A 25352-nucleotide genomic window follows, 5' to 3' on the forward strand; every position below is an offset into this window, starting at 1 on the left:
TCTGGAAACTGCAGGAAACAAGGATAAGGTAGGACAATCTGCTTGGTGAGCTATATAAAAAAAAGAATTTAGACCCAATGCTCCTTATTTGCACACACACGTAGAGTCAGCTCACTGGCTTTCTAAATTATCAACTCTTTTTCTTTTTTTATTGACACACAAAAGCAACAAAAGCTAAAAATCAACTCTATAGTCACTCATTAGATAAAATTACCAACTGCTTATCTCCCTTTTGCAATGCAAAAACTGTAAAAGTGAAAAGTCAATAAAATTATTCTTTGCTTAATAAACACTCTAGTGGTTCAGATAGAGTTCAGGCAAAATAGCCGTGGACAAAGACTACCACTGCCAGGAGGATAATGGCGTTGGCGTCCACTACATTCCTCCACAAGGGCTTCTCAGACGTGTCTGTCAGTTTCTTCCTCCGGGCTTCTTTTTCTTCTTTGCTCAGCTTGGGACCTTTCTTCTGCAAACCACAAAATAAGTCATAAGCCTTCCTGAGACATCCATGAGTTTCCTCAGGATTATCTGAAACAAAGAAAGACAAACAAATGATCACAAAACATGGGAAATAAACCCCCTGTCATTGTAGTACAGACGACTGTAAAGAATGATTACAACTACTTCTAAGCATTAGAGGAATCCCTGAGAAAATATAGATCAATTTGATTATATAAAAATAGAAAATGTTTGCATGGCATAAAGTCCAATAAACAAAGTAAAAAAAAATGACAAATTGGGGAAAAGCATTTTCATCTCACATCACAAAGAGTTTAATATCCTTAAAATATAATGGGTTTCTAAAAATAGAGAAGACGAGACACCAGCAACCCCATGAAACTACACTAGAGAAACGAATAAGCAGTTCAAAGAAAAAAGACAGATGGTTCTTAAGCTCACTAAAAAAGAGAAATTTAGGGGCCAGCCCCATGGCATAGTGGTTAAGTGCGCGTGCTCCACTTCAGTGCCCCGGGTTTGCACGTTTGGATCTGTGGCACAAACTGACGCGCCACTTGTCAAGCTATGCTGTGGCGGCATCCCATAAAAAGCAGAGGAAGATGGGCATGGGTGTTAGCCCAGGGCCAATCTTCCTCAGCAAAAAGAGGAGGATTGGCATCGGATGTTAGCTCAGGGCTAATCTTCCTCACAAAATAAAAGAGAGAGAAATTTAAATTAAAACTACACTGAGATACCACTATTCATCTATTAGTGACAAAGACTCAAAAGTCTCACAATATATTATATTAATGAGTGTGTGCAGAAACAGGCACTCTCACACATTGTTGCTAGAAAAGCATGATTCAATTCCCATGGAGGGGAATCTGGCAGTATACAGCAATATTGCATAGGTATTAACACTTTGACCCCAAAATAAAACTTCTTAAAATCTACCCAAAAGGTATACTGGCAAAAGTACAAAAGATTTGGGGCTTTCCTGGTGGCATAGGATTGAGTTCATGTGCTCTACTTTGGCAGCCCGGGGTTCTTGGGTTCAGATCCCAGGCACAGACCTACACACTGCTCATCAAGTCATGCTGTGGTGGCATTACATATACAAAATAGAGGAAGATTGGCACAGATGTTAGCTCAGCGACAATCTTTCTCAAGCAAAAAGAGGAAGATTGGTAACAGATGTTAGCTCAGGCCCAATCTTTCTCATTAAAAAAAAACAAACCCAAAAAACAAAAGACTTAACCACAAGGTTATTTGTTGCAGCATTAGAAAATTTAAAACATACTTCTAAACCTTATGGTATATATACTTCTAAATAGAATACTTCTAAACTAGGTATATGAAAAACCATAATGAAAGTAATACTAGGCCTAGAAATAAATGGTAATTAAGACTCTACAAATTAAAAGCTGTGAGATGCAGCAAAAGATGCATCTTTGAAGGAAATGTATAGCTTTAGTTATTTACATTAGAAAAGAAGAGATGCTGAACATTAATGAAGTAATACCCAACTTAAGTTAGAAAAAATAACAAAATAAACCCAAATAGCGTAAATGGGAGAGTGTACAAACAAGAACAGAGGGTAATGAAATAGAAAAGAAGGATAATAATAGAGAGAAATAACAAAGCCAAAAGTTGATGCTTTGAGAAAAGTAAAATAGATGACTCTTTTTTTTTTATTGTGGTAATGTTGGTTTATAACATTACATAAATTTCAAGGGTACATCATTATATTTTGATTTCTGTATAGATTACATCATGTTCACCACTCAAAGACTAATTACAATCCATCACCACACACATGTGCCTAATCACACATTTTGCCCTCCTCCCTCTCCCCTTCGCCTCTGGTAACCACCAATCCAATCTCTGAAAATAGACAACTCTTTTGTGAGATTTATTAAGAAAAGTGAGAAATCACAAAAAACTATATTAGGAATTAAATGGAAGACAGAACTACAGAGGCAGTAGATATGGAAGAGACAATAAGTAGATATTATGAATAATTTTATGTCAATGTCTTTAAAATGTGTACTAAATAGACACAATGCTAGAAATATATAATTTTTCAAAACTGATTAGTGAAGAAATGGGAACTCTAAATCATTCAATAGCCATCATATGAGTTTAATCAGAGATCTTCTCTGTCTCTTTTTGTCTCTCTCTCTCCCTGCCCCCCTTACACACACACACACACACACACACACACACAGATTCACCAGGCCCTAATGGTATTATTGGCAAAATACTAAAACTTTGATGGAGACATCATTCCAATCTTATTGAAATATTTCCGTAAAATGGAAAAAAGAGCTATTTTCCAATTCATTTCTATGAGAACACTATGATATTAATACCCAAACCAGACAAAGACTAAGTATAAGAAAGGAAAATTATAGGTGAAGTTTACTCAAGAACACTGATGTAAAAGCCCCAAAGAAGTAGAAGGCATTGATTCTTCCTTCAATTTGAAGAACCCAACTCAAAACAAACAATTAGTGTACAGCTCAAGACAACATATCCTGAAGTGCTAAACTTTGTCGGTGGTTTTAAAGACATCAAGTAAACAAAGACCCATGGGGGTGGATGCTGGAGAAATTTTCATGAAGGAAATGAGAATAGAACCTAGTTTTAAAGAATAAGCATTTTTTTTTCTCTTGGAGAGGAGGTAGAACTATTCTAGGGAGCTTGGTACATGTCGGGGAAAAGTGAAGAAGTCTGCCTGGCTGGAATGGAGGGTGTATTGGAGAGAATAGTGAGAAATAAGGTTGGAGAAGAAGGTGGGAAGATGCTTAATCAATCAAGATTGATTTGTTGAACATTTAGTATGTGACTGGGGACAGGAGAGACTAGAATTGATTTTCACCTCAGAGCTGGCACACAGATCCATGGATGGATGATGGATGGACAGACAGACTGATGGACAGGCAGATGAATGGGCAGATTTCATATGTAACAGATTGTCTTGGTTGTTGGGAAAGTAAGATTTTAAAGTTTCAGTTTGCCATAAATCTAACAGCTTTTTTAGAAACTGAATTTAGTGGTATTAAAAAGAAAACAACCCAAACTCTAAATGAGTTCAGATACATAGAGTTTCTGCATGAAAACCAAATGTACGCCGGATAATACCTTCACGAACATCATCATCAGCTTCTTCGTATCTTTTCTCTTCTGCATCTAAATCAATTCGTTCCTCTGTACTGTTCCGAAGAGCCCAGCACAGGCGATGCAGCTGCCCAGAGACCACAGAGAAGTCCATTAGTGATGGGCAAATGTTTACAACACTACAGTGGTGTATTTTTTTTTACCGTATAGCGCAAAACAATCAAATAGCACAAAAGAGTATACAACACAATGAAAAGGTCCTACCACACCTACTCACCTAAACACACCAATTTTTAAAAATTATTTCTGTTTTTAATTCTTCTGGTAGATATTAAAAACTCTTAAATAATATGTTTAAAACTCCTACTTCTGGATTTATAATTTCATAAAAGTTGAAGATTTGTCTAACTAACATCATACCCCGGCTTCACTCATTGTCCTTATCATTCAACTGTTATTAGCTACATCATTGTTACTTTCAGTTCATCCAGTGATTACTTTTATAACTTTTCAAATATTCTCTCAAGCTCCATTTCTGGATGCATCAGGTTTAGATAGTACCTATGTACTATTACTGAGTTCTGACAGCAATTTATACCCTTACACATCCCCACCTCCAAACTTCTGTTAACTCTACCATTATTTTAAAACTGTTAAACGTTATAGAATTTTAATTGTTTCCTGTAAATACAAATAAGATTTCCAGGCTTCATCTGTATGTTGATTTAAAATTTGAAAACAAGTAGCATTTATGCTATTATGTGACTTTTTTGTGTGCCATTGATCCGAGACATGTGTTTGGACACAATAAATAAATAGCAGCTCTAGGTCATTCTAAGGAAATTGTTCCAAGCGTCAAATGGGTTTTTAAAATTATAATCCATAATATGCTCAAAGTCATGTTTCATTTTAACTGGCCCCGTATTTGGCCCATGACTTTCCTGTGTAGATTTACTAGAATTTGTAATTGGCTTTCTTATTGGATATTGACATAACAAGCATATACTTCTACCTTATCACTAAGATTCCTAATTATAGCTTCATAACGTTCTTAATCACAGCAATTCTTATACTAAATCCACTTCCTTTGTTAAAACTCTGTTATTGGAGCTCCTTGAATTCCTATTCTAACTTGGACCAGGTACTTTCTAGTTTTGCCAAAAAACCATCTTCCTGAGATTTCTCTTTACTGCGGTGTTAGGTTAGGTCCACAAGACTATTCATGACTTTCTCTGAAATGACTATTGATTTTTATCAGTCCATTTTGAAAGATAAAACTTTACAGTATGTTAATAAAACATAAACATAAATTAGATAAATGGTCTGACTGGTCCTTCAGACAAATTTTTTTCCTAAAAATTAATAATAAATTATGATTTTTTCTATTGGCATAAAAGAGTTTAACACTGACATATATTTCTTTGAAAACCATGATGTGTTTTCTAGTGTTCTTTCATTCAACTCTCAATATTCAGCATAAATATTTAGTGATGAATTCAGGTGACGTGTCTTTGGCAAAGTAATTTGAACAACTCGGTGCTTCAGCTTTCCCCATCCACATATTATCTATTTGCCACTCCTCAAGGAAATATGCAAGTAAGTATTGCTTCAAAGATTATGAGTGATAAATGCAAAAAAGATGTTATACATGTTAGTAATAAATCCAACCAATATTAGTATATAAGCAATATTTAAATTAAAAAATGACTAATATTTGCTGGTCCTCTATAGTGTCTCCCTCAGGGATACCTCTTATTGAAAGTTTCTGGTGTATATACTTTAAGACTTTTTTCTTTGCTTAGACAAACATATAAATACTTTCACGTATTTTATTTTCAAAAGGCAATATTACACAATACTATTTAATTCTGCAAGTGTTTTTTCCCCACTTAACCATATCATGAACGTTTTAAAAGTAAATAGGGCTCCTCAGGTTCTTGCATAATATTTACTGGGTATTACTGTGTACCCATTCCACTAGCAACGGAAATCTGGGTTGTCTCCATTTTTTCTATTAGAAACTTGTTGCAGAGAAAATCTTTATACCTATATTTTTCTTAATTGCACGAGTATTTCTACATAATAAGCTCCTATAAATGGGATTGTTGATTCATAGGGTATGAGAATTTTAAAATTGATAAATACTGCCCAACTGCTCTCCTGCAAATTACAAAATTCATACACTCCCCAACTGCTTTGGAGAGTGGGCATTTCTCAACATCCTCACCAACATTGAACATATTCATATTAAATCCTTTTGCCAATTTGAAAAGCAAAAAAATGCATCTCATTGTTCTATTTTTCTTTTTCCTGCCCTCTGGTACCATGCACTTATTATTTTTTTTCTGTCTGTGTCACTGTTTGTGCTGTAAGTGAAATTCTACTCTCCCCCAAACAGTTCCAGCCCAGATAACAGCTCTGCTGTGAAGTCTTTCCCAGTCTCTTAGGCAATACTAATTACTCTCTTCCTGGTATCCTATAACAAAGGCATAGATTTACCACTCAAATGCATTGTGAAGTTTTTTGAAGATGAAGCCCATTTCCTAATCACATATTTCTTAATCACTGATTCTTTGCACATTTTAGGTGCAAATTGCTTAGTTGAATAACTGTATGATAATCTCTTAGGTTCCTTATAGCTCTAACAGTGTTGTGATTCCATTTCCTGGGACTTGTACACTAGTTGAAGCTTTAGAAGGCAAAGAATTATTCTTTAAAAATGAGCATACATCTATTACTCATTACTCACATGTACATCAGGAATGGGTTTTGTTAACAGGGAAATTCCCAGCGCCACTAGCATGGAAACAAAAAAGAGAATCATGGCAAAGTACAGATAGTGCACTCCACAAATGATGTCAGGACAGTTGGTGGCAGCCAAACAACTCGCTGTTCCATAGACAAACTCCGCAATCATACGAATGAGGCCGAGCACAAGTCCAACAATTAGGCCCCAGAAGGCTCCCTGCAAAAGAAACAAGAACAAAATCAGAATATTTAGAAAAGATGAGAAGCTCATTTGAATAGGTCATAATTATCATCCTACTTGCTTTCCCTACTCAGAATCAACAAATGTCTAACCTTGAGCACAAGGTCACCAAAGCAGGGAAAAGTTGCAAACACGCATGTTTACTAGTGGGATGTTGCTCTCTATGGTCCTGAAATATCATTACACTGTTAATTCTCCAACTCCAGGATGATATTGTCTACTCTGACTCAAGCCTAAGTTTATCTTGAGTTATATTTTATATATAGATTTAAAAACGTTATTTATGTTGTAGAATAAACAGAACTATGACTTATGTTACACAATTTGCAGAGTTAATATTAGATAATTATAATAGTTTTATTAAGCTTTTGACAATTAAAAGCACTTATTTTCTCTGAGAAGTTGGTTGGAGTGGAAACATGTATCTCCTGTTCCCTTGATTGAGATGTTATATTTAAGGGAAAGCATTGTGGGAGATCAAAATTTGGCCACCCCAAAATATATCTCTTTACCTTGATTATTTTCTCTGATGGACATTTGACCTCCCCCAAACTGCATGAAAAATTTAACGTAGAAGACCTGTTTCAGGAAGGAGCAACTATCATATGATGGTTGTAATACGATGTAAAATAGATGTTACAATAGGAAAGGCACAAAGCCTCTCTTATCAAAAATTCTGTCTCTCCCCGGCCACATTCTCTAGGCGGCCCTGAAAAGAGTTGCCAGACAAACATTTACATTTATAAGGGAAATCTCCATTTGTAAAGGTATCTCCCTCTCTGTACTGGGAAGAGGGGAGATGACCTCATCTATAGAAACTTATCAATGTGGAAGTTGAGGCTTTAAATCTGCATAATAACCTTACTCTTGTTTACTGTGCTTTTCTGGTAATCTCCCATAACTGACTCCCCCCACCCCCAATATCTTCCTTTGTCTTTAGCCAAAGATAGTATTTAAGATGAGAATCTCTACCATTTTGTTGAGAAACTCAGTTTCCCTGGTTTCTCCCATGTATACATGTTATTACACTTGGTATTATTTTCTCCTGCTAACCTGTCTTTTAATTATTTGGCCAACCATAAGAACCTTAAGGGAAAGGGTGGAGGGGAACTCTTCCTCTTCCCTAACACCGTATTGCATAGAGATTAAGAGTATGAGCTTTGGATAGAGGATGACCTGAGTCTGAATTTCAAGACTCCACTTACTAATATTAAGTAACATGTGGAAAACCCATAGATATTAACCTCTCTGCACCTGTTCCTCATCTGAAAATTATAATAATAAGGCTAACACATGGGAACAATTAAGGGATTAAATGTCCATGGCCCATATTAATCAATCAATTATATATATCATAATAGAAAATAACATATTTTGAACCCTTACTAATAGTAGGTTTTCTTCTAAGCACTTCACATATTTTATCTCTTTTAATTCTCACAGCAGTCATATAAAATTGGCACTGTGATTATCTTCATTTTACAGAGTGAAATGGTTTGCTTAAGACCACAACGATTTTAAGTGGTAGAGCCAGGATTGGATTCTGGCAGTCTTACTTCAAAACTTATGTTCCTCAGCACAGTGCCACGTATGTACATAATATTTTGTAAGAAATATAAGACTGTAGTATAAGTGTGCACTATATATTTACACATTTTAGTGACAATTGGGAATTGTGGTTGACCACAATTGAAATTGAGATGGGTCTTGAGTTGTATAAATAGAGTAGAAAGTATGCATTTTGCCAGTGATAGAAATAATTTTTTCTCATTCCAGAAGGGAAAAAGTTTCCAAATTTCACTTACTTCTTCATTGACTCTTTTACAGTAGATGGCAAGCAGGAAGATAGCTGCAATTGGAGGTCCAAGGTAGCTAGAAATTGATTCTATGTAATGGAACAGTTGTCCATTTTGAGATACCTCTGCTAATGGGACCCACAAAATGCTGATGACAGTTAATAGAATCATAAATAACCTGAGAAGAAAGCAAAATGACTTAAATATTAAACAAAAACAGTATTGGTACTTCCATTGTGCTTTAGTTCTTGAATTAATTCTTGTGGCCATTCATTGATTTTTCCAAATAAAATCAAGCTCTTTGACCTCACATGAAGCCATGCCATACATGACAATTATCTGTCAGTAAAATTCCGAGAAAGCAATTGCTTGTCTATAATTAATCATAATTGCTTTAACTAAGAGATTAAATATCTGTTCATAAAAACAGTTCAAATGTCAGCAGTTGATTAATAATTCTCTAATGCAATTTATGCGATATATCAATTAGAAAAAAACACACTATTTCTATTAATAAGTAATTATTTGTATGATAAAGAAACCAGACTCCAGTTTTGGTCTTTTTTCCTAGCTTGAGAGAAACTAAGTCAGTTTGCACAGGTTAGAATTAAAATATCCTCTATCCCAGGATGCTGAATGTATTGACCAGAAATGCTAATTTGTGCTTTCTACTACTTGAGTACTTTGGCAGGTAGAAAGAATTGGTTAAAGCAGTGGTAAGTGGCAAGAACCTATTAGAGGCTCCTGGGGTCCAGGGAGCATGACTGATTCACTTTTGTTTTCTTTTTCTGTGAGGAAGACTGGCTCTGAGCTAACATCCATTGCCAATCCTCCTCTTTTTGCTGAGGAAGATTAGCCCTGAGCTAACATCTGTGCCCATCTTCCTCTACTTTGTATGTGGGATGCCACCACAGCACGGCTTGATGAGTGGTGTGTATATCCGCACGAGGATCCGAACCCACGAATCCCAGGCTGTCAAAGCAGAGTGAGCGAACTTAACCACTGTGCCACTGGGCTGGTCCCTGATTCACTTTTTTAAACTCCACCATATTCTGTGCTTGTTGTGTGAATAAACAAACAAACAAATGAACATAATTTATTGGACTGTCTGTAAAAGGTCATCACTTCTCTGTGTTCACCTGAAACAGAGAGGTGAGGGTTGGGAAAAGATGGGCTCAGGCATTTGGGTGGGAGACTGAGGCACAAGTGTCTCATTTAAGCTTTACAAAACATCTGCAACCTTGCTATAACTAAATGTGATAAACCACGCAAAGTCTTAGTGCAATACCTAGAACACAATAAGGATTCAATAAATAACACCCAACTCTCCTCGTTATTCAATAAATAACACCCACTCTCCATTGGAAAGCAGATCATGTACCTCACTTGCTCTCTTATCTTCAGTTGTTTTCTTTCACATGTGGAATAAAATCCAAAGTCTTGTTATGGCTTAAATGGCCCTGAGTGATTTTACCTCCAGCTACCTTTCTGACCATGTTCTTTTCATCTCCCACTTGCTCCCCATGTACCAGCCCCACCTCTTGTTGTCTTCAAACGCGCCACACACATGACTGTAGGAGGAATGCAGCACTTACTCTTCATCCCCACAGAGCCACGGGGCTCACTCCCACACTTCCCTCAGGGGTCTGCTGAAATGCCACCTCATCAGAGGGGACTCCCTGAGCACCCGTCTTAAGTAGACCCCATTCTTTAATCCTGATTTAATTTTCTTCCTAGCACTTTTTCTTATCTGATATAGAATATATTTATTAATTGTCTATCTTCCCCACAGAGGCATAAATCCCATGAAGCAATAAATTATTTTTCACATATATGCCTTTTTTCATATTTGCATTCTGGTAGATGGCAGGCATTTAATAAGAGAGAGAGGAAAAGAAAAACTCATTAATTTATCATTGAGACTTAAAGGGGACTCATGCCCAAGATCATATACCTGTTAGTGGACTACTGCATCTTGGGCTCACTGAATGCTAGTCCAACACCATCTCCACCACAGAAACACAGATTGTTCTACGTTTCCAATAGCATTTCTCTAGAGTCAAGATCTGGAACAAGTAAGCCCTTGGAATTTTCCCCTAAGTGCTTAATTTACTAAAGCAATTGTTACTGTCTTCAACAAAGCACCGTCTTTTAAATAGGTGGTCAGTTTCTCTTGACACCCTATTTCTTAATGAATGCAATTGATAAACTCCACATAATAGCGTGTGGATGGTTTAATCTGTTACTTCCTTCATGTGATATACACGGAAACTTCTAGAGACAATGCATTAACCTATCAGAGTAGGTGGGAAGTTTATACCTCAGGAAAAACACTGATGGAGTTTCATAAAGATTTGGTTGGGAGAGCATGTGAGGAGAGGAAAAAATAGACAATAATTCCAAAGTCTGAAAAAGCAACTATTATATTTAAAGGTATGGCCCCAAGTTTTGCATCTGGAAAGAGATAAGGTTGGATTAAATGTCCTCTAATGTTTCTTCCCCCACTCTAGAACTCAATGATTAGTTTCACCAAAGCCAAAGATGAAGAGGATCTAGTTCACTTCTATATCTGTACTTTTCCAGGAAAATTTTAGATAGAAACCAGGGCTCTCACCGTCCAGCTATAAGGAGCTCTCTCTCTGATGCATTCTTCCGCATCTTGGGGTAGAGGTCGAGGGTGAAGAGGCTGCTGGCGCTGTTGAAGATGGAGGTCAGAGAGCTCATGAGAGAGGCCAACATGACTGACAGCATCAGGCCTCGCAGTCCTGGGGCGGGAAGAGGGTACAATCAGTGGTTAGGAATTTGACGCCATGATCTACCCGGGCTAGGTCAAACCGGAGAGTCATTCAAAGATAAAAGTGTTACCTGGAACATTTACTAACTGATGTGCCTATTAACACACGTCATCATATGGCATTTCCTGCATATTTGATTTGAGATTAATTTAAGAATAATCCAGCAGAGAATTTTAGAGCTTGGATGAACTTGGAGATCATCTGCTGGAACTTAATATTGTTAGAAAGGAAACTGTGCTTTATCATCTTTCTTTGGCTTTCTGAAGACTTAGAGAACTGGAGAGGAAGAAGCCTAGTAGGTGGTAGTGGTGAAGAGGGCTTTGGTGGGCAAAGCTGAGGGTTTTGAGACATTATGGCCTCTTCATCCTTCAGTTCCCTCTGCCCATTAGTAATGCCCCTAAACCTTCCAGGATGAGGTGTGGAATGGGGTGGATGAGTGATATCACTAGTGGGTTGTGCTCCCTTCCTCCTGACAAAGTTCATGTGGGTCAGGGAGGTAAGGTCGCAGATGTGTTAGCTATCCTTTGATGGGTCTAAGGTACAAGATCACCTGATCACTCCTGAGCCTCAAACTCTGCTCTGTTTCTGTTAACCACAGCAAATATTACCACCTAATGTCCTATCTCTTTTACTTATTAAGTATCTATATAGTTTATTTTCTAACTCATGAAACTAGAATGTGAGTTCCAAGGGATAGGGGATTTTGTGCCTACCTCTGATGTTTTCTAAGCAAGAGGGCAGTGTCTGGCACATAGTAGGCAGTCAACAAATAGTTGTAAATTAAATAGATTGAGGTCTATTGTTTGGATATCACTGGTCTAAAGAAAGCAGGAAAAATGGTTAACCTCTAGTCCTCTGAGTCTATAAGTTTATGGCTATGCAATTCTTTTATTGACAAATAGGTCATTTGAACGTTTTTGATTGGCCTGGAAGACAGTCTTGAATCCAAAGGAGTAAGGATTCTTCTAATAGAAATTACATATGGTTCATTTCCAAACAACTTACATAAAATTAATAAACTTTTAGTATAATTTTAACAACAACAAAAAAAGAAGTTATATCTGGTTCATTTCTGTATACCCCAGACCCAGTACAGGGCTGGTAGCTTGTGGAAGGTTCTCAAGAAATATCTGATGCATATAATTGAATTAATGGAAGTAAAAATTATTAAGGATTATACCATGGCCCTTACTGATGGCTCATATCATATCCATCTCCTCACGTATTTATCATTTTCTTGTTTTGGGGTGAGAATACTTGAGGTCTACTCTCCTAGCAAATTTCAACTATACAGTACATTGTTATTAATTATAGTCTCCACGCTGTACATTAGGTCTCCAGAACTTCTTAATCTTATAACTGAAAGTTTGTACCCTTTGACCAACGTCTTCCCATTTCCCCTACTCCCAACACCTGGCAACCATCTACTCTCTGCTTCTACGAGTTCAACTTCTTTAGAGTCCATATACAAGTGATGTCATGCAGTATTTGTCTTTCTGTATCTGGCTTATTTCACTTAGCATAATGTCCTCCAAATTCATCTATGTTGTCACAAATGACAGAATTTCCTTATTTTTTAAGGCTGTATAATATTCCATTATTATTTTCTTTATCCATTCATCCGAGCATGGACATTTTCTTACCGTTAGGCATCAGTTCAAGCACTAGTATTGGGTAGGCATAGTTAGTGCAGCCGACTTCAACTCCACAGTGTTTCACACATTCAGAAGGTACGATACAGGCCACCTTCTCTGAGGAGGGATTCAGATAAGTGGGTTCAGTGAGTGGGGCCCAAACAGGTAAAATCTACAACCACTGGACAAAGAAACAAGTTGTAAGATCACGGATGGGAGGAAAGATGTTTGCCTGGAAATTGGAGACTCAACTTTGAACTCCATACCACGGATCTGCTCCCTCTTTTCTCAGAATATGACTTCTTATAAATGTCTCACACCTGTGGCTTCCCTTGCACTGACCTACGGGGCAGTGTTCCTCCTTGCGATGTGGCCCAGCTAGAGCACTAGAGCAAACAGAGGGAGCTGATTCCACCCTCCAGAAAAGCTGCATGAGCATAAATCCTCCCAGGAGCACAGAACTCCAGAGATAAAATATCACCACTACCAACGAAGTCAGTGCTGTGTCCAGTCACAGTTAGCCCAGTGTTTTCCGCCTACATCTAAGAAGAGATGTCACTTGTGGTGGTCACTGCAGTGACTGCCCCTGTGGGATGAGGTCTCACTTCATTGTGGCTGTTGCACAATACTTTGGTGATTATTTTCCTTAAACAATATTATGACGACCGATAACAAAAACTGACATAAAATCACCCAGAATACTAGCACATTAGCACATTAGCTTCTTTTAGTTTTTTTCATTCCTTTCTAATCCTTTTCTGGGGAAATGTCTTTTTTGCATAACTGTGGTAACTATTAAGGTAATACTTTGTAGTGTGAGTTTTTACATTTAACTTAATAAATTCAGCATTTTCCCAAGTTTTGAGTCTTCAGTCTCTTGTGTGCAAATTTCCATAAGGAAGGTATACGATAATTTCTTTAGTCATTCCTTATTTGTTGGCTATCTATACATTCTTTACTGTTATCAACAACGCTACAATGTTGCAATAAGAAGTGAGGTTGGTCACTTGATGTTCATCTTGACAAGATTTCAGCCAATTAACCTGATTCTTAGTTGAGAAAACATGAAGTAGATTCAGTGTGGTCTGATGGATTGCCCCAACAAAAACTGGAGGCCTCCATTAGCCAAGAAATATTCGGTTATATTTCCTTCACTCTTTGTAATAAAGACAGAAAGTTGACTTTTTAGGAAGATTTTCAACATTAGTAGTTACTTTCAGCTGACTCAGAAATTAAAGTGCCCCAAACAACCCAATTCCAAAGCAGTGAGGTTGGTACAGTTCTTCACCCATCTTATAGGGACCAAGAGGTGACAGTGCAACTCAAGACCTTCTCAGTCAGAGAGATCACCAAACAACCACTCCAGCTCACTCAACTCATATTTTCCCAGTTCTACCACACCCTCCAGTGCCCTTCTGCATTATCATCTAGACTTGCTTAAATCCAAGCCACTCATGAAAATAGGACTCACAGACTCAAATGCCTACAAGGAGACAGGCACATAGCATAAAAGAGCTAAAAGAACAGTGTCAAATATGCCAAATTTTCCTGCTTCTGGCCCTCTACACAAGCTGTTCTCTCCACCTAAAATTCTGTTTTTACTTCCATATATAATGGGTTTTCTAGTTTATCAAAGTTTTAACACATCTTAAAACCACTTCTCAAAATTCAAGCATAAAAAGAAAAGAGGCTTTATGGGTGGATTCAGGACTTGCCTGTGTACAGGATGCGGCTGATCATCCCTGGCATCACCATGAGGAACATGGGCAGCAGCTTCAGGTAACCACACATGATGCAAGCAGCCTTCACATGAGACATGTTCTTGCCTGATAGGCAACGTTGTACAATAATCTGCCGGGAAAACACAACACAGTCATGAAACAACCAGAGGATGACTTCAAAGAAGGGGAGTGCCTCTTTTCAGGGATTAATGTTATAATAAGAAATAGGGTCATGGCTAGTGGGGAATAATGGGCTTCAGGATAAAATCAGGACTCAAGTCCCTACTCCTCTCACATGAGTATTTGACTTCTCTGAGTCTCAGTTTTCTCATCTCTAAATAGGGTTATCTCTTGTACGGCATTCTGAATATCAGGTATAATTTTTATAAGACTCTTGGTACATAGAAGTCAATACTCATCACTACTGTTAAAACACATTTACAGCTCGCAGGCTGCATTGCAACAATGGCTGTGTGCTCCTCCAGGTACAAAGCTGTCACTACTGATCTTTGCCACAAGTTGTGTGTTTAAGTTGTGTCTTTAATATTGTAGGCACTGAATAAGCCACATACTCATCAGTATCTCTCTACTGTTATGGGGCAATTGTCCCCTTGGGAAATCAAGCCCATCGCCATGGAAACACCATAGTCAGGCAGCCATCAACATAAAACCCTGACACATTCATCTCTAGATTTCTTCAGAATATTCTGAGGACTTCATTGAGTTATGAATCAAATATGATGGTCCTGGGAAAATAAATGCATATAATTTCATAATTTCTACTTAAGTTGTGCTGTCTCTTAACTAAGAATTTTTTTAGCAAAACAGGATTTCTACCCATAATGTCATAAATTCGTGATATTTTTTCGTCTCAAGGACTGCCCTTGAGAAGAAAGTAGGGATGCCTTTTTCTGCTTAATTCTCTTTGGAGAGACAAATCTATTAGGGAGAACAGCAGTGTCATTCAGTGCTGGGGGAGCAGGTGACATTTTTAGATGGAGGGTTAGAAGCAGACAGTTGGAGGGACAACACAAATTACAGGTGAGGAAGGGAGTCCTGTCAGCAGAAAGGAGGTTCAGGTATCAGATCTAAGGGTGAATGTGAGGCCACTTATACAAGGCAAGTCACGTGGTCAGAGGCAAAATATAAATAATAAAGATGGTTCCACAAATCAATGATGAAAGTATGCATTCTTTGGTAGATATATGGAAAAAGTCAGTTTATTATATAGAGAAAAAGAAAACTGGATCCCACATTAACATCACAAATGAAAACTGATTCAAGATAGGCTAAAATTGTAAAATTATAAGTTTGAGTTGATGCAGACTATTTAGGGAGAAGAAAACATCAAAAAACAAAACAAAAACAAACTCAAATGATATGAAAAGGAAGATCCAGAGAAAACAATAAGATCTTGGAAGTTGTAACTACGACGGCAGAAAAACTGGAGGATAAAGTTAGGGAAGTCTCCTAGAAGGTAGAACAAAAGATTAAGAGGTGGAAGATAAGAAGAAAAGATAAAAACACTAGAGAACCAGCTGAGGAAGACCAACACCCCAAAATAGAAGGTCCCCAAAGGAAAAGAAATGGAATGGAAGAAATCAAAGAATCCCCCCAAATCATTCAAGACATCCATTACCAGATTAAACAGGTTCATAGTGGCCCATCACAATGGACAAAAATAGATCCACACACAATACTCCATTGTGGTAAAATTTCAGAACACTGAGGACAAAGGAAAGACAAGCTTCCAGAAAGAAAAGATAGGTCATGTCTGAAGAATTAAGAATAACTTCAGGCTTCTGAATAGTAATGGTGGAATTCAGAAAACGCAATGAATCCATGGCTTTGGGAAAATTATTTCCAATCGAGAACTGTGTACATAGCCAAAGGATCAATTTAGGAAAAGTTGGAGTGAAGACATTTTCAAACATGCAAATTCACAATAAGTTTATCTCCTTTCTCAAGTACTTACTGGAGAATTCAATTGCCCTGAAAGAAGGAGTAAACCAAAAAAGAAGATTCTGTAGAATACTGGAAATAGGAGATATAACCCAAGAATGAGGCAAAGGGAATCTCAAATACGGTAGTGAAAGGGGTCCTGGATGAGGGTGGGCACCAAGCACAGAGAGCAACCTGACACATTGTGAGAGGCCAAGGGTTCTGAGAGGAAATGAGGAAAAGAGTTGGTAGAATACTTGATGTGTTTGCAAGTATTGAGAAGAGATATAGGCAATTTGCAGAGGGTTTGGTTTTGATGAGTAATAATTACAAAGAAAATTTAAAGCAAAAAAATTAAGATTTATTCTAGAGAAAAGAAAAAGCTAAAGAAAAATCAATCAAAGAGTATCATGTGTCTCAGCTGTGAATTATGTTTATGTAGTCACAAAAATGGTAGCATCGAATGTTGATCTCATCAAAAGTGTAAATGAGATCTATTGGGAAGATGAGAAACAGGAGCTGTGCTTGTGTGGAACTGAGGATGGAAAATTGAAAGAGCCAAACCCTCATTTCTCACTGCGGAAAGCCAATAGAAAAATCCTAAAACTGGAAAACCAAAGGAAGCATACAAGCATTTATTTGAATCACCTAGGGATCAAATTTACAAGCAAATTGTGATTCAATGGGTCTGGGTAGCATCTGAGAGTGTTTATTTCTAATGAGCTTCAAGGTGACGTCCATGCTGATGGTTCACAGACCACACATTGAGTACAAGGATCCAGAGAATAGAAATGCATACCAAAATAGTTAACTGAAAGAGCTGAAAGTGAAATGGGGTGGAGAGCAGGACACCAGACAGCTGTTTTTCATAACAAGCCTTGTAGAAGTATTTGACTCTTTAAACGACATGTGTGTATATGCGTACAAAATAGAAACTAGATGCCTTTCTTATGAGAAGAAAAAGAACAACTTAAGCATATTCACATGCCACACACACACTTTACCTGATCTGAGCACCAGTACCATGCAGCTACAATGGTCATTCCAAATACCGTTCCTGGCCATGGAATATCCCCAGTGACAGCATCCCGGAAAATGTGGAAAGAGTCTGCTTGAGGAGTGTAGCACGAGGGACTGATTGTCAGGTTGTCCCCCTCGACTATGGTGGGGATGGCATTCATGTACTTCTCTGTAAAACTCTCGTAGCCTCCAACTTCGGCAAATGCTGAAAAGGCATTGGATAAAACTAAATGTTTTGCAAACATCCAAAACACCTCATGTTCATAATTATTCCTTTGTGGTGGAGGTACCCAAGCACCTCCAATCAGCCTGGTCAAGTCCTCAGGGTCCTTCCCCCAGGTTCCATGTCTTTCTAGCACCTCCAATGGCATTGGCCACACTATCAGATTTACTTTCACGAAGTACATAAAGCAAATCACCCTTTAATTACTTTTCTTATGGTGCTCTTGAAAATTTTGATTTAGTGTCTAGCCTTATTGTAAAAATAAGACCATTATCCAACAGACTGATATTGATGTCTCACAACCATCTAGAGCAGAAATAAACCTGGACAAGGGCTAACAGAGTGACCCGAACAGAATTAGCCATTAGGAAGCCCCAACTCCTCTGAAAGGGCCGGGAGGCAACAGCCTCTTCTTGACACAGAGCCTGGGTGGTGTGACCTTATGCACAGTGTGGTGGTCTGGTGCAATACTGTATTCCTCCTAGGTTACAATAAAAAAAAATGGGAAGATAAGAAGCAGAAATTTGGGGCAGTAGACTATGTGTGGTGAGGGGAAATGGTGAGACTCAGCCCACTGGGGGTCTGGAAAGGTTAGTCAGGTATAGAAAAGAGCCATAATGGATGGAAACCCCAGAAAGATGAGCCCAGGCATCTGGGGCCACTTAGCATAGGTTCAAATGATGCAAAATTCATACATTTGTAGAGTTGGGGTTAACATTAATTTACTTCTTCATTAGTTATTTAACTGAACACCAACATTTTTGTCTGTGCCACACATTGTGCTGGTATTATGGGCAATATGAATGTGCAAGGCAGGAACTCAATCTCATGGAGGATACAGATGATACAAGGAAGTTGTTCTGATAAGGGGAATATGGTTTGTGACAAAAATACGTGGGAGACCTAGGAGATGAAAGAGTCCGTCCCTAAGAATAGGAGAAGTGACGTTTAGAGAGGCTGATGCCAGGGAGTGCATCACTGAGGCCAGAAACCAAAGAGCCAGAACAAGAACAGCATAGAAATTCTGGCTCACTAAATAGAAAGTTCACAAGGAATTGGTACTAGCAGTTGCCTCTAGAGCAGCTCTGTGCAATGGAACAGTGAAAGTTCTGTTCTATAATGGTGAAGTTTTTGTTTCAATAGAAAGTTCTGTGCAATAGAACTTTCTGCAATGATGGAATTGTTCTATATCTGTGCTGTCCAATATAGTAGTAACCACTAGCCATATACTGATAGCACTTGAAATGCGTTTAGACAAATGAGAAACTGAAGTTTTAATTTTAATTAATTTAAATTTAAATAGCCATAGGTCGCTAATGGCATCCATATTGTGTCAAAATCACCAAACACCATTGTGGATTTGTTATCTTTGCAGTTCTATCAGTTTTTGCTTCATGTGTCTTCAAGCTCTGTGATTAGGTGCATGCATACTCAGAATTGTTGTATACAGTGCAGCTTGAGTGGGTGGAGCATGGTGACTGCAAGACAGGGGAGGGATGAAAGGACATTTATTTTCACCCTATATCCTTTTTACTGTGTGCATGGATTTCCTATGCAAAGATAAACAAATACCGTAATAAAAGAAAACAAAAATTAACAAGCTGTAAATTAGATTCATCAATACTGCTTGCTGGCATGACTTATTCAAGAGAATGAACTAACTGATGATACTAATAAGCAAGAATCGTAAAGAAAAATCAGAGGAGAGGAGTCAAGATGGCGGCATAAACAGACTCTGAACTCACCTCCTCCTGAGGAAACAGCCAATTTACAACTACTCGTGGAAAAATTACCCTGAGACAGAACTGAAAGCTGGATAAGAGGAATTCCTGCAACAAAGGACAATCCTAATTGAGGTGAAAGAGGCTGAAACTCCCTTCTGGAGAGAAAAAATGCTGCCTTCACAAGCTGCAGCACCTCACGGCCGCCAGGGAGCAGCCCAAAGGTACGCAGCCTCCCTGGAGGAGTGGGGTCCTGAGCTGGGAGCGCCCCCACTGTGGGCACTTTGTGGACCCAGCACAATCAAGATGAGTGGCATAATATCTGACGTGGCTGGCTACTAAAACATTGGGGAGTACCCCCAGAAAAGCTGGTTCACAAAGAAATTAAAACCGGCTCTTAAAGGGCCCACGCGCAAACACACCCGTTTCAGAAAGCAATCAAAAATCACCAGAAAGTAAGGTGCACAGTGCTTTGGTGAAAAGAGACTCACCTGATAGGCTCTGAGTACATTGCAGTGACAGGTGAGACCTCTCCAGGGACTGGGACATTGGCAGTGGCCATTGTTGTGGCCTGGTGTGGGCATGCTGATACAGAAGCCATTGGAGTTCTCCCTGGGGCCTGTTAGCCTAGGGCTGAAGCACCCACTAGAGCACCGATTTAATCCAGCTCAGCCAGGGCAGGCAGCCCACCCTAGAGACTGGCCCCACCCAACAACAAGCCCTCAGGAAATTTGTGGGCCTGCATAGATTGGTGACTGGATTCTCTGCAGCCTGGCAACTGAGCCGACTTCAGCAGGACAGAGCATGCACAAGGAGTGGGTGGAGTGTGTGGGGCTCCCACCGTGGAGAGACTGGGTCCACTTCAGGAGGTCGGGGTGCGCACATGGGGCAGGACTGTGTAGACTGTGTGTGTGGACCTGTGGGCGGCAGGGCTTGTCAGCTGCAGAAGACTTGTGCTTCCCAAAGACCCACATAGGGGGTTTGCCCCACCTTCCAAAGCCTGAAACAATTGGGTGCTCCCATGCCTGAGGCCAGCCCCACCCAGCTGCAATCCTCAGAGAGCTGACAAGAAACCTAAAGGCTGGAGGCTTATAGCAATTGTAAGCCCCTGAGCCTAAGAACCTGCCACGGTGCGGGCCTACTCACTTAAAAGAAATACTGCAACACAAATGTGGTATTAGAACTTGCAGCCAACTGTGCTGGGGCTCCCCAGACCTGATAAAGAGAATGAAGGGTCCACAACAATGACAAGCAGCTGAGCATTACAACAGCTGGCCAGGAGCATAACTCAGCCTCCCTGGGCGCCTACAGGGAGAGCAAACAGGCCACAACAGAATGGCATATGTAGCCCACATAGGGGTCACCCCTGGAACATTGAGAACTGAGGGAAGCACACAGCAGGCCTCCTGAGCCATCACTTACATAAGGTCACCTATCCAAGAGCAGGAGATGTAACTGACCTGCGTAATACATAGACACAAGCACAGGGAAAGAGGCAAAATGAGGAGGCAAAGGAATACATTCCAAGCAAGGGAACAGGACAAAACCCCAGATGAGCAACCTACCCAACAGAGAGTTCAAACAAAGAGTGTTAAGGATGCTCACTGATCTGGGGAGAAGAACAGATGAACTCAGTGAGAATGTCAACAAAGAAATGGAAGATATAAAAAAGAACCAATCAAAAATGAAGAATACAATACTGGAAATGAAAAATTCACTAGAGGGACTCAAAAGCAGAGTAGAGGATACAGAAGAACAGATCTGTGAGCTGGACTAAAGACTAGAAGAAATTACCCAAGCTGAACAGGTAAAAGAGAAAAGAATTAAAAAGAGTGAGGACAGTCTAAGGGACCTTAGACTGTCAAGTGCACTAACATCCGTGTTATAGGTGTCCCAGAAGGAGAAGAGCGAGACAAAGGGGCAGAGAATCTAGTTCAAGAAATAATAGATGAAAACTTCCCTAACCTAAGGAAGAAACAGACATCCAGGTACAGGAAGCACAGAGAGCCCCAAACAAGATAAACCCAAAGAGGACCACAACAAGACACATCATAATTAAAATTTACAGAATTAAAGATAAAGAGAGAATACTAAAAGCTGCAAGAGAAAGACAAGTTACATAAAAAGGAAACCCCGTAAGGCTATCAGCTGACTTCTTAGCGGAAACCTTACAGGCTAGAAGAGAATGGCACAATATATTTAAAGTGCTAAAAGGAAAAAACTTACAGCCAAGAATACTCTACCCAGCAAGGTTATCATTCAAAATGGAAGGAGAGATCAAAAATTTCCCAGACAAGCAAAAATTAAAGGAGTTTGTCACCAAGAAACCAGTGCTACAAGAAATGTTAAAGGGACTGATTTAAGGGGAAAAAAGAAGACCACAAAAGGAAAAATTATGTATTTCCATGAGAAGAAGGTAATGGATACAAATGCACAAAAAAGAGGTTAGATATGATATCAAAAACATAAAAGGAGGGAGGAGGGGTGTTAAAGAGCAGAGCTTTCAGACAGAGGTCGAACTAAAGAGACCATCAATTCTGTATAGAAGAAGAAAGGAACAGAGAAGGACTACTAAAACACTGAGAAAAAAAAGTTAAAAAATGGCAGTAAGTACATACTTATCAATAGCTACTTTAAATGTCAATGGACTAAATGCTTCAATTAAAAGGCATAGGGTGGCTGATTGGATAAAACAACAAGACCCATATATATGCTGCATACAAGAGAACACTTCAGACCTAAAGACAGTCACAAACTGAAAGTGAAGGGATGGAAAAAGATACTCCACGCAAATGGCAATGAAAAGAAAGCTGGGGTAGCAATACTTATATCAGACAAAATAGACTTTAAAACAAAAACTGTAAAAAGAGACAAAGAAGGGCATTACATAATGCTCAAGGGAACAACCCAACAAGAGGGTATAACACTTGTAAATATCTACGCACCCAATGTATGTGCACCTAAATATATAAAGCAATTATTAACAGACATAAAAAGAGAAATAGACAGTAACACAATAATAGTAGGGGACTTTAACACTCCACTTACACCAATGGATAGATCATCCAAACAGAAGATCAATAAGGAAACATTGGCCTTAAACGACACACTAGAACAGATGGACCTAGTAGATATATACAGAGCATTCCATCCAAAAACCGAAGAATACACGTTCTTTTCAAATGCGCATGGAACATTCTCCAGGATTGATCACATATTAGGCCACAAAATAAGTCTCCATAAATTTAAGAAGATTGAAATTATACCAAGCATCTTTTCTGACCACAACGGTATGAAACTAGAAATCAACTATAGGAAGAAAATCAGAAAAGCCACAAATACATGGAGATTAAACAAAATGCTACTGAACAACAATTGGGTCAAGAAGAAATCAAAGGAGAAATCAAAAAATACCTGGAGACAAGTGAAAATGAAAATACGACATGCCAGAATTTATGGGATACAGCAAAAGCGGTTCTAAGAGGGAAGTTTATAACAATACAAGCCTATCTCAACAAACAAGAAAAATCTCAAATAAACAATCTAACAATGCACCTAAAGGAACTGGAAAAAGAAGAACAAACAAAGCCCCAAATCAGTAGAAGAAGGGAAATAATAAAAATTACAGCAGAAATAAATGAAATAGAGACTAAAAAACAATAGAAAAAATTAATAAAACCAAGAGCTGGTTCTTTGAAAAGACCAAAAAAATTGACAAACCTTTAGCTAGACTCCCCAAGAAAAAAAGAGAGAAGGCACAAATTAGCAAAATCAGAAATGAAAGAGGAGAAATTACAACAGACACCTCAGAAATACAAAAGATTATAAGAGAATACTATGAAAAGCTATATGCCAACAAATTTGACAATCTGGAATAAATGGATAAATTCTTAGAATCATACAATGTTCCAAAACTGGATCAAGAAGAAATAGAGAATTTGAACAGACCAATCACCAGTAAGGAGATTGAAACAGTAATCAAAAACCTCCCCAAAAATAAAAGTTCAGGACCAGACGGCTTCCCTGGTGGATTCTACCAAACATTCAAAGAAAACTTAATATCTGTCCTTCTCAAACTCTTCCAAAAAATTGAAGAGAGGGGGAAGCTCCCTAACTCATTCTACGAAGCCGACATTACCCTGATACCAAAACCAGACAAGGAGAACACAAAAAAAGAAAATTATAGGCCAATATCACTGATGAACATTGACGCAAAAACCCTTAACAAAATACTAGCAAATTGCATACAACAATACGTTAGAAAGATTATACACCATGACCAAGTGGGATTTATTCCAGGTATGCAAGGACGGTTCAACATTCGCAAATCAATCAATGTAATAGACCACATTAATAAAATGAAGAATAAAAATCACATGATCATTTCAATAGATGCAGAGAAAGCATTTGACAAGATACAGCATCCGTTTATGATAAAAACTCTGAATAAAATGGGTATAGAAGGAAAGTACCTCAACATAATAAAGGCCATATATGACAAACCCACAGCTAATATCATCCTGAATGGTGAAAGACTGAAAGCTATCCCTTCAAGAACAGGAACCAGACAAGGATGCCCACTGTCACCACTCCTATTTAACATAGTTCTGGAAGTCCTAGCCAGAGCAATCAGGCAAGAGAAAGAAACAAAAGGGATCCAAATTGGAAAGGAAGAAGTGAAACTGTCACTATTTGCAGATGACATGATTTTATATATGGAAAACCCTAATGAATCCACCAAAAAACTTTTAGAAGTAATAAACGAATACGGTAAAGTTGCAGGATACAAAATCAACATAGAAAAATCAGTTGCATTTCTATACACTAACAACGAAGTAGCAGAAAGAGAAATTAAGAATACAATCTCATTTACAATTGCAACAAAAAGAATAAAATATCTAGGAACAAACTTAACCAAAGAGGTGAAAGATCTGTACACTGAAAACTATAAAACATGGCTGAAAAAAATGGAAGAATACACAAAGAAATGGAAAGATATTTCGTGCTCTTGGATTGGAAGAATTAACATAGTTAAGATGTCCATACTTCCTACAGCAATCTATAGATTCAATGCAATCCCCAGCAAAGTTCCAACAACATTTTTCACAGAAATAGAACAAAGAATCCGAAAATTTATATGGAGCAACAAAAGACTCTGAATAGCTAAAGGAATTCTGAGAAAAAAGAACAAAGCTGGAGGTATCACACTCCTTGATTTCAAAATATACTACAAAGCTATAGTAACCAAAACAGCATGGTACTGGCACAAAAACAGACACACAGATCAATGGAATAGAATCAAAAGCCCAGAAAGAAACGCACACATCTATGGACAGCTAATCTTTGACAAAGGAGCCAAGAACATACAATGGAGAAAAGAAAGTCTCTGCAACAAATGGTGTTGGGAAAACTGGATAGCCACATGCAAAAAAATGAAAGTAGACCCTTACCTTACACCATACACAAAAATTAACTCCAAATGGATTAAGGACTTGAATGTAAGACCTGAAACTATGAAACTTCTAGAAGAAAACAGGCAGTAGGCTCTTCGACATTGGTCTTAGCAACATCTTTTCAAGCACCATGTCTGACCGGGCAAGAGAAACAATAGAAAAAATACACAAATGGGACTACATCAAACTAAAAAGCTTCTGCACAGCAAAGGAAACCATCAACAAAAGGAAAAAACAACCTAACAATTGGGAGAAGATATTTGCAAACCATACATCTGATAAGGGCTGAATCTCCAAAATATATGAAGAACTCATGCATCTCAACAACAAAAAAACTACCAACCCAATTAAAAAATGGGCAAAAGACCTGAACAGACATTTCTCCAAAGAAGATATACATATGGTTAACAGACACATGAAAAGATGTTCAACATCATTAACTATCAGGGAAATGCAAATCAAAACTACAGTGAGATATCACCTCATGCCTGTCAGAATGTC

The 25352-nt window shown here is 38.3% G+C and overlaps 1 protein-coding gene across 2 annotated transcripts in view; it reads right to left on the minus strand.

Annotated features, from left to right (window-relative positions):
- Nucleotides 1-313: 313 nt before the first annotated feature.
- Nucleotides 314-25352, minus strand: part of LOC131398366 (solute carrier family 5 member 4) — a 41918-nt gene continuing 16879 nt past the window's right edge. The window contains exons 8-15 of one of the 2 annotated variants that reach the window (XM_058531868.1): nucleotides 17439-17659; nucleotides 14488-14623; nucleotides 12782-12889; nucleotides 10958-11108; nucleotides 8353-8521; nucleotides 6308-6523; nucleotides 3583-3685; nucleotides 314-528 (exon numbers count right to left, since the gene is read on the minus strand). In XM_058531868.1, the coding sequence (XP_058387851.1) occupies nucleotides 314-528; nucleotides 3583-3685; nucleotides 6308-6523; nucleotides 8353-8521; nucleotides 10958-11108; nucleotides 12782-12889; nucleotides 14488-14623; nucleotides 17439-17659 (1319 nt within the window). Of the gene's footprint in view, nucleotides 529-3570; nucleotides 3686-6307; nucleotides 6524-8352; nucleotides 8522-10957; nucleotides 11109-12781; nucleotides 12890-14487; nucleotides 14624-17438; nucleotides 17660-25352 lie in introns of both variants that reach the window. The other variant, XM_058531869.1, reaches the window with a different exon arrangement.

This window comes from Diceros bicornis, chromosome 35 (genome assembly GCF_020826845.1).
Source record: "Diceros bicornis minor isolate mBicDic1 chromosome 35, mDicBic1.mat.cur, whole genome shotgun sequence".
Lineage (NCBI taxonomy): Eukaryota > Metazoa > Chordata > Mammalia > Perissodactyla > Rhinocerotidae > Diceros > Diceros bicornis.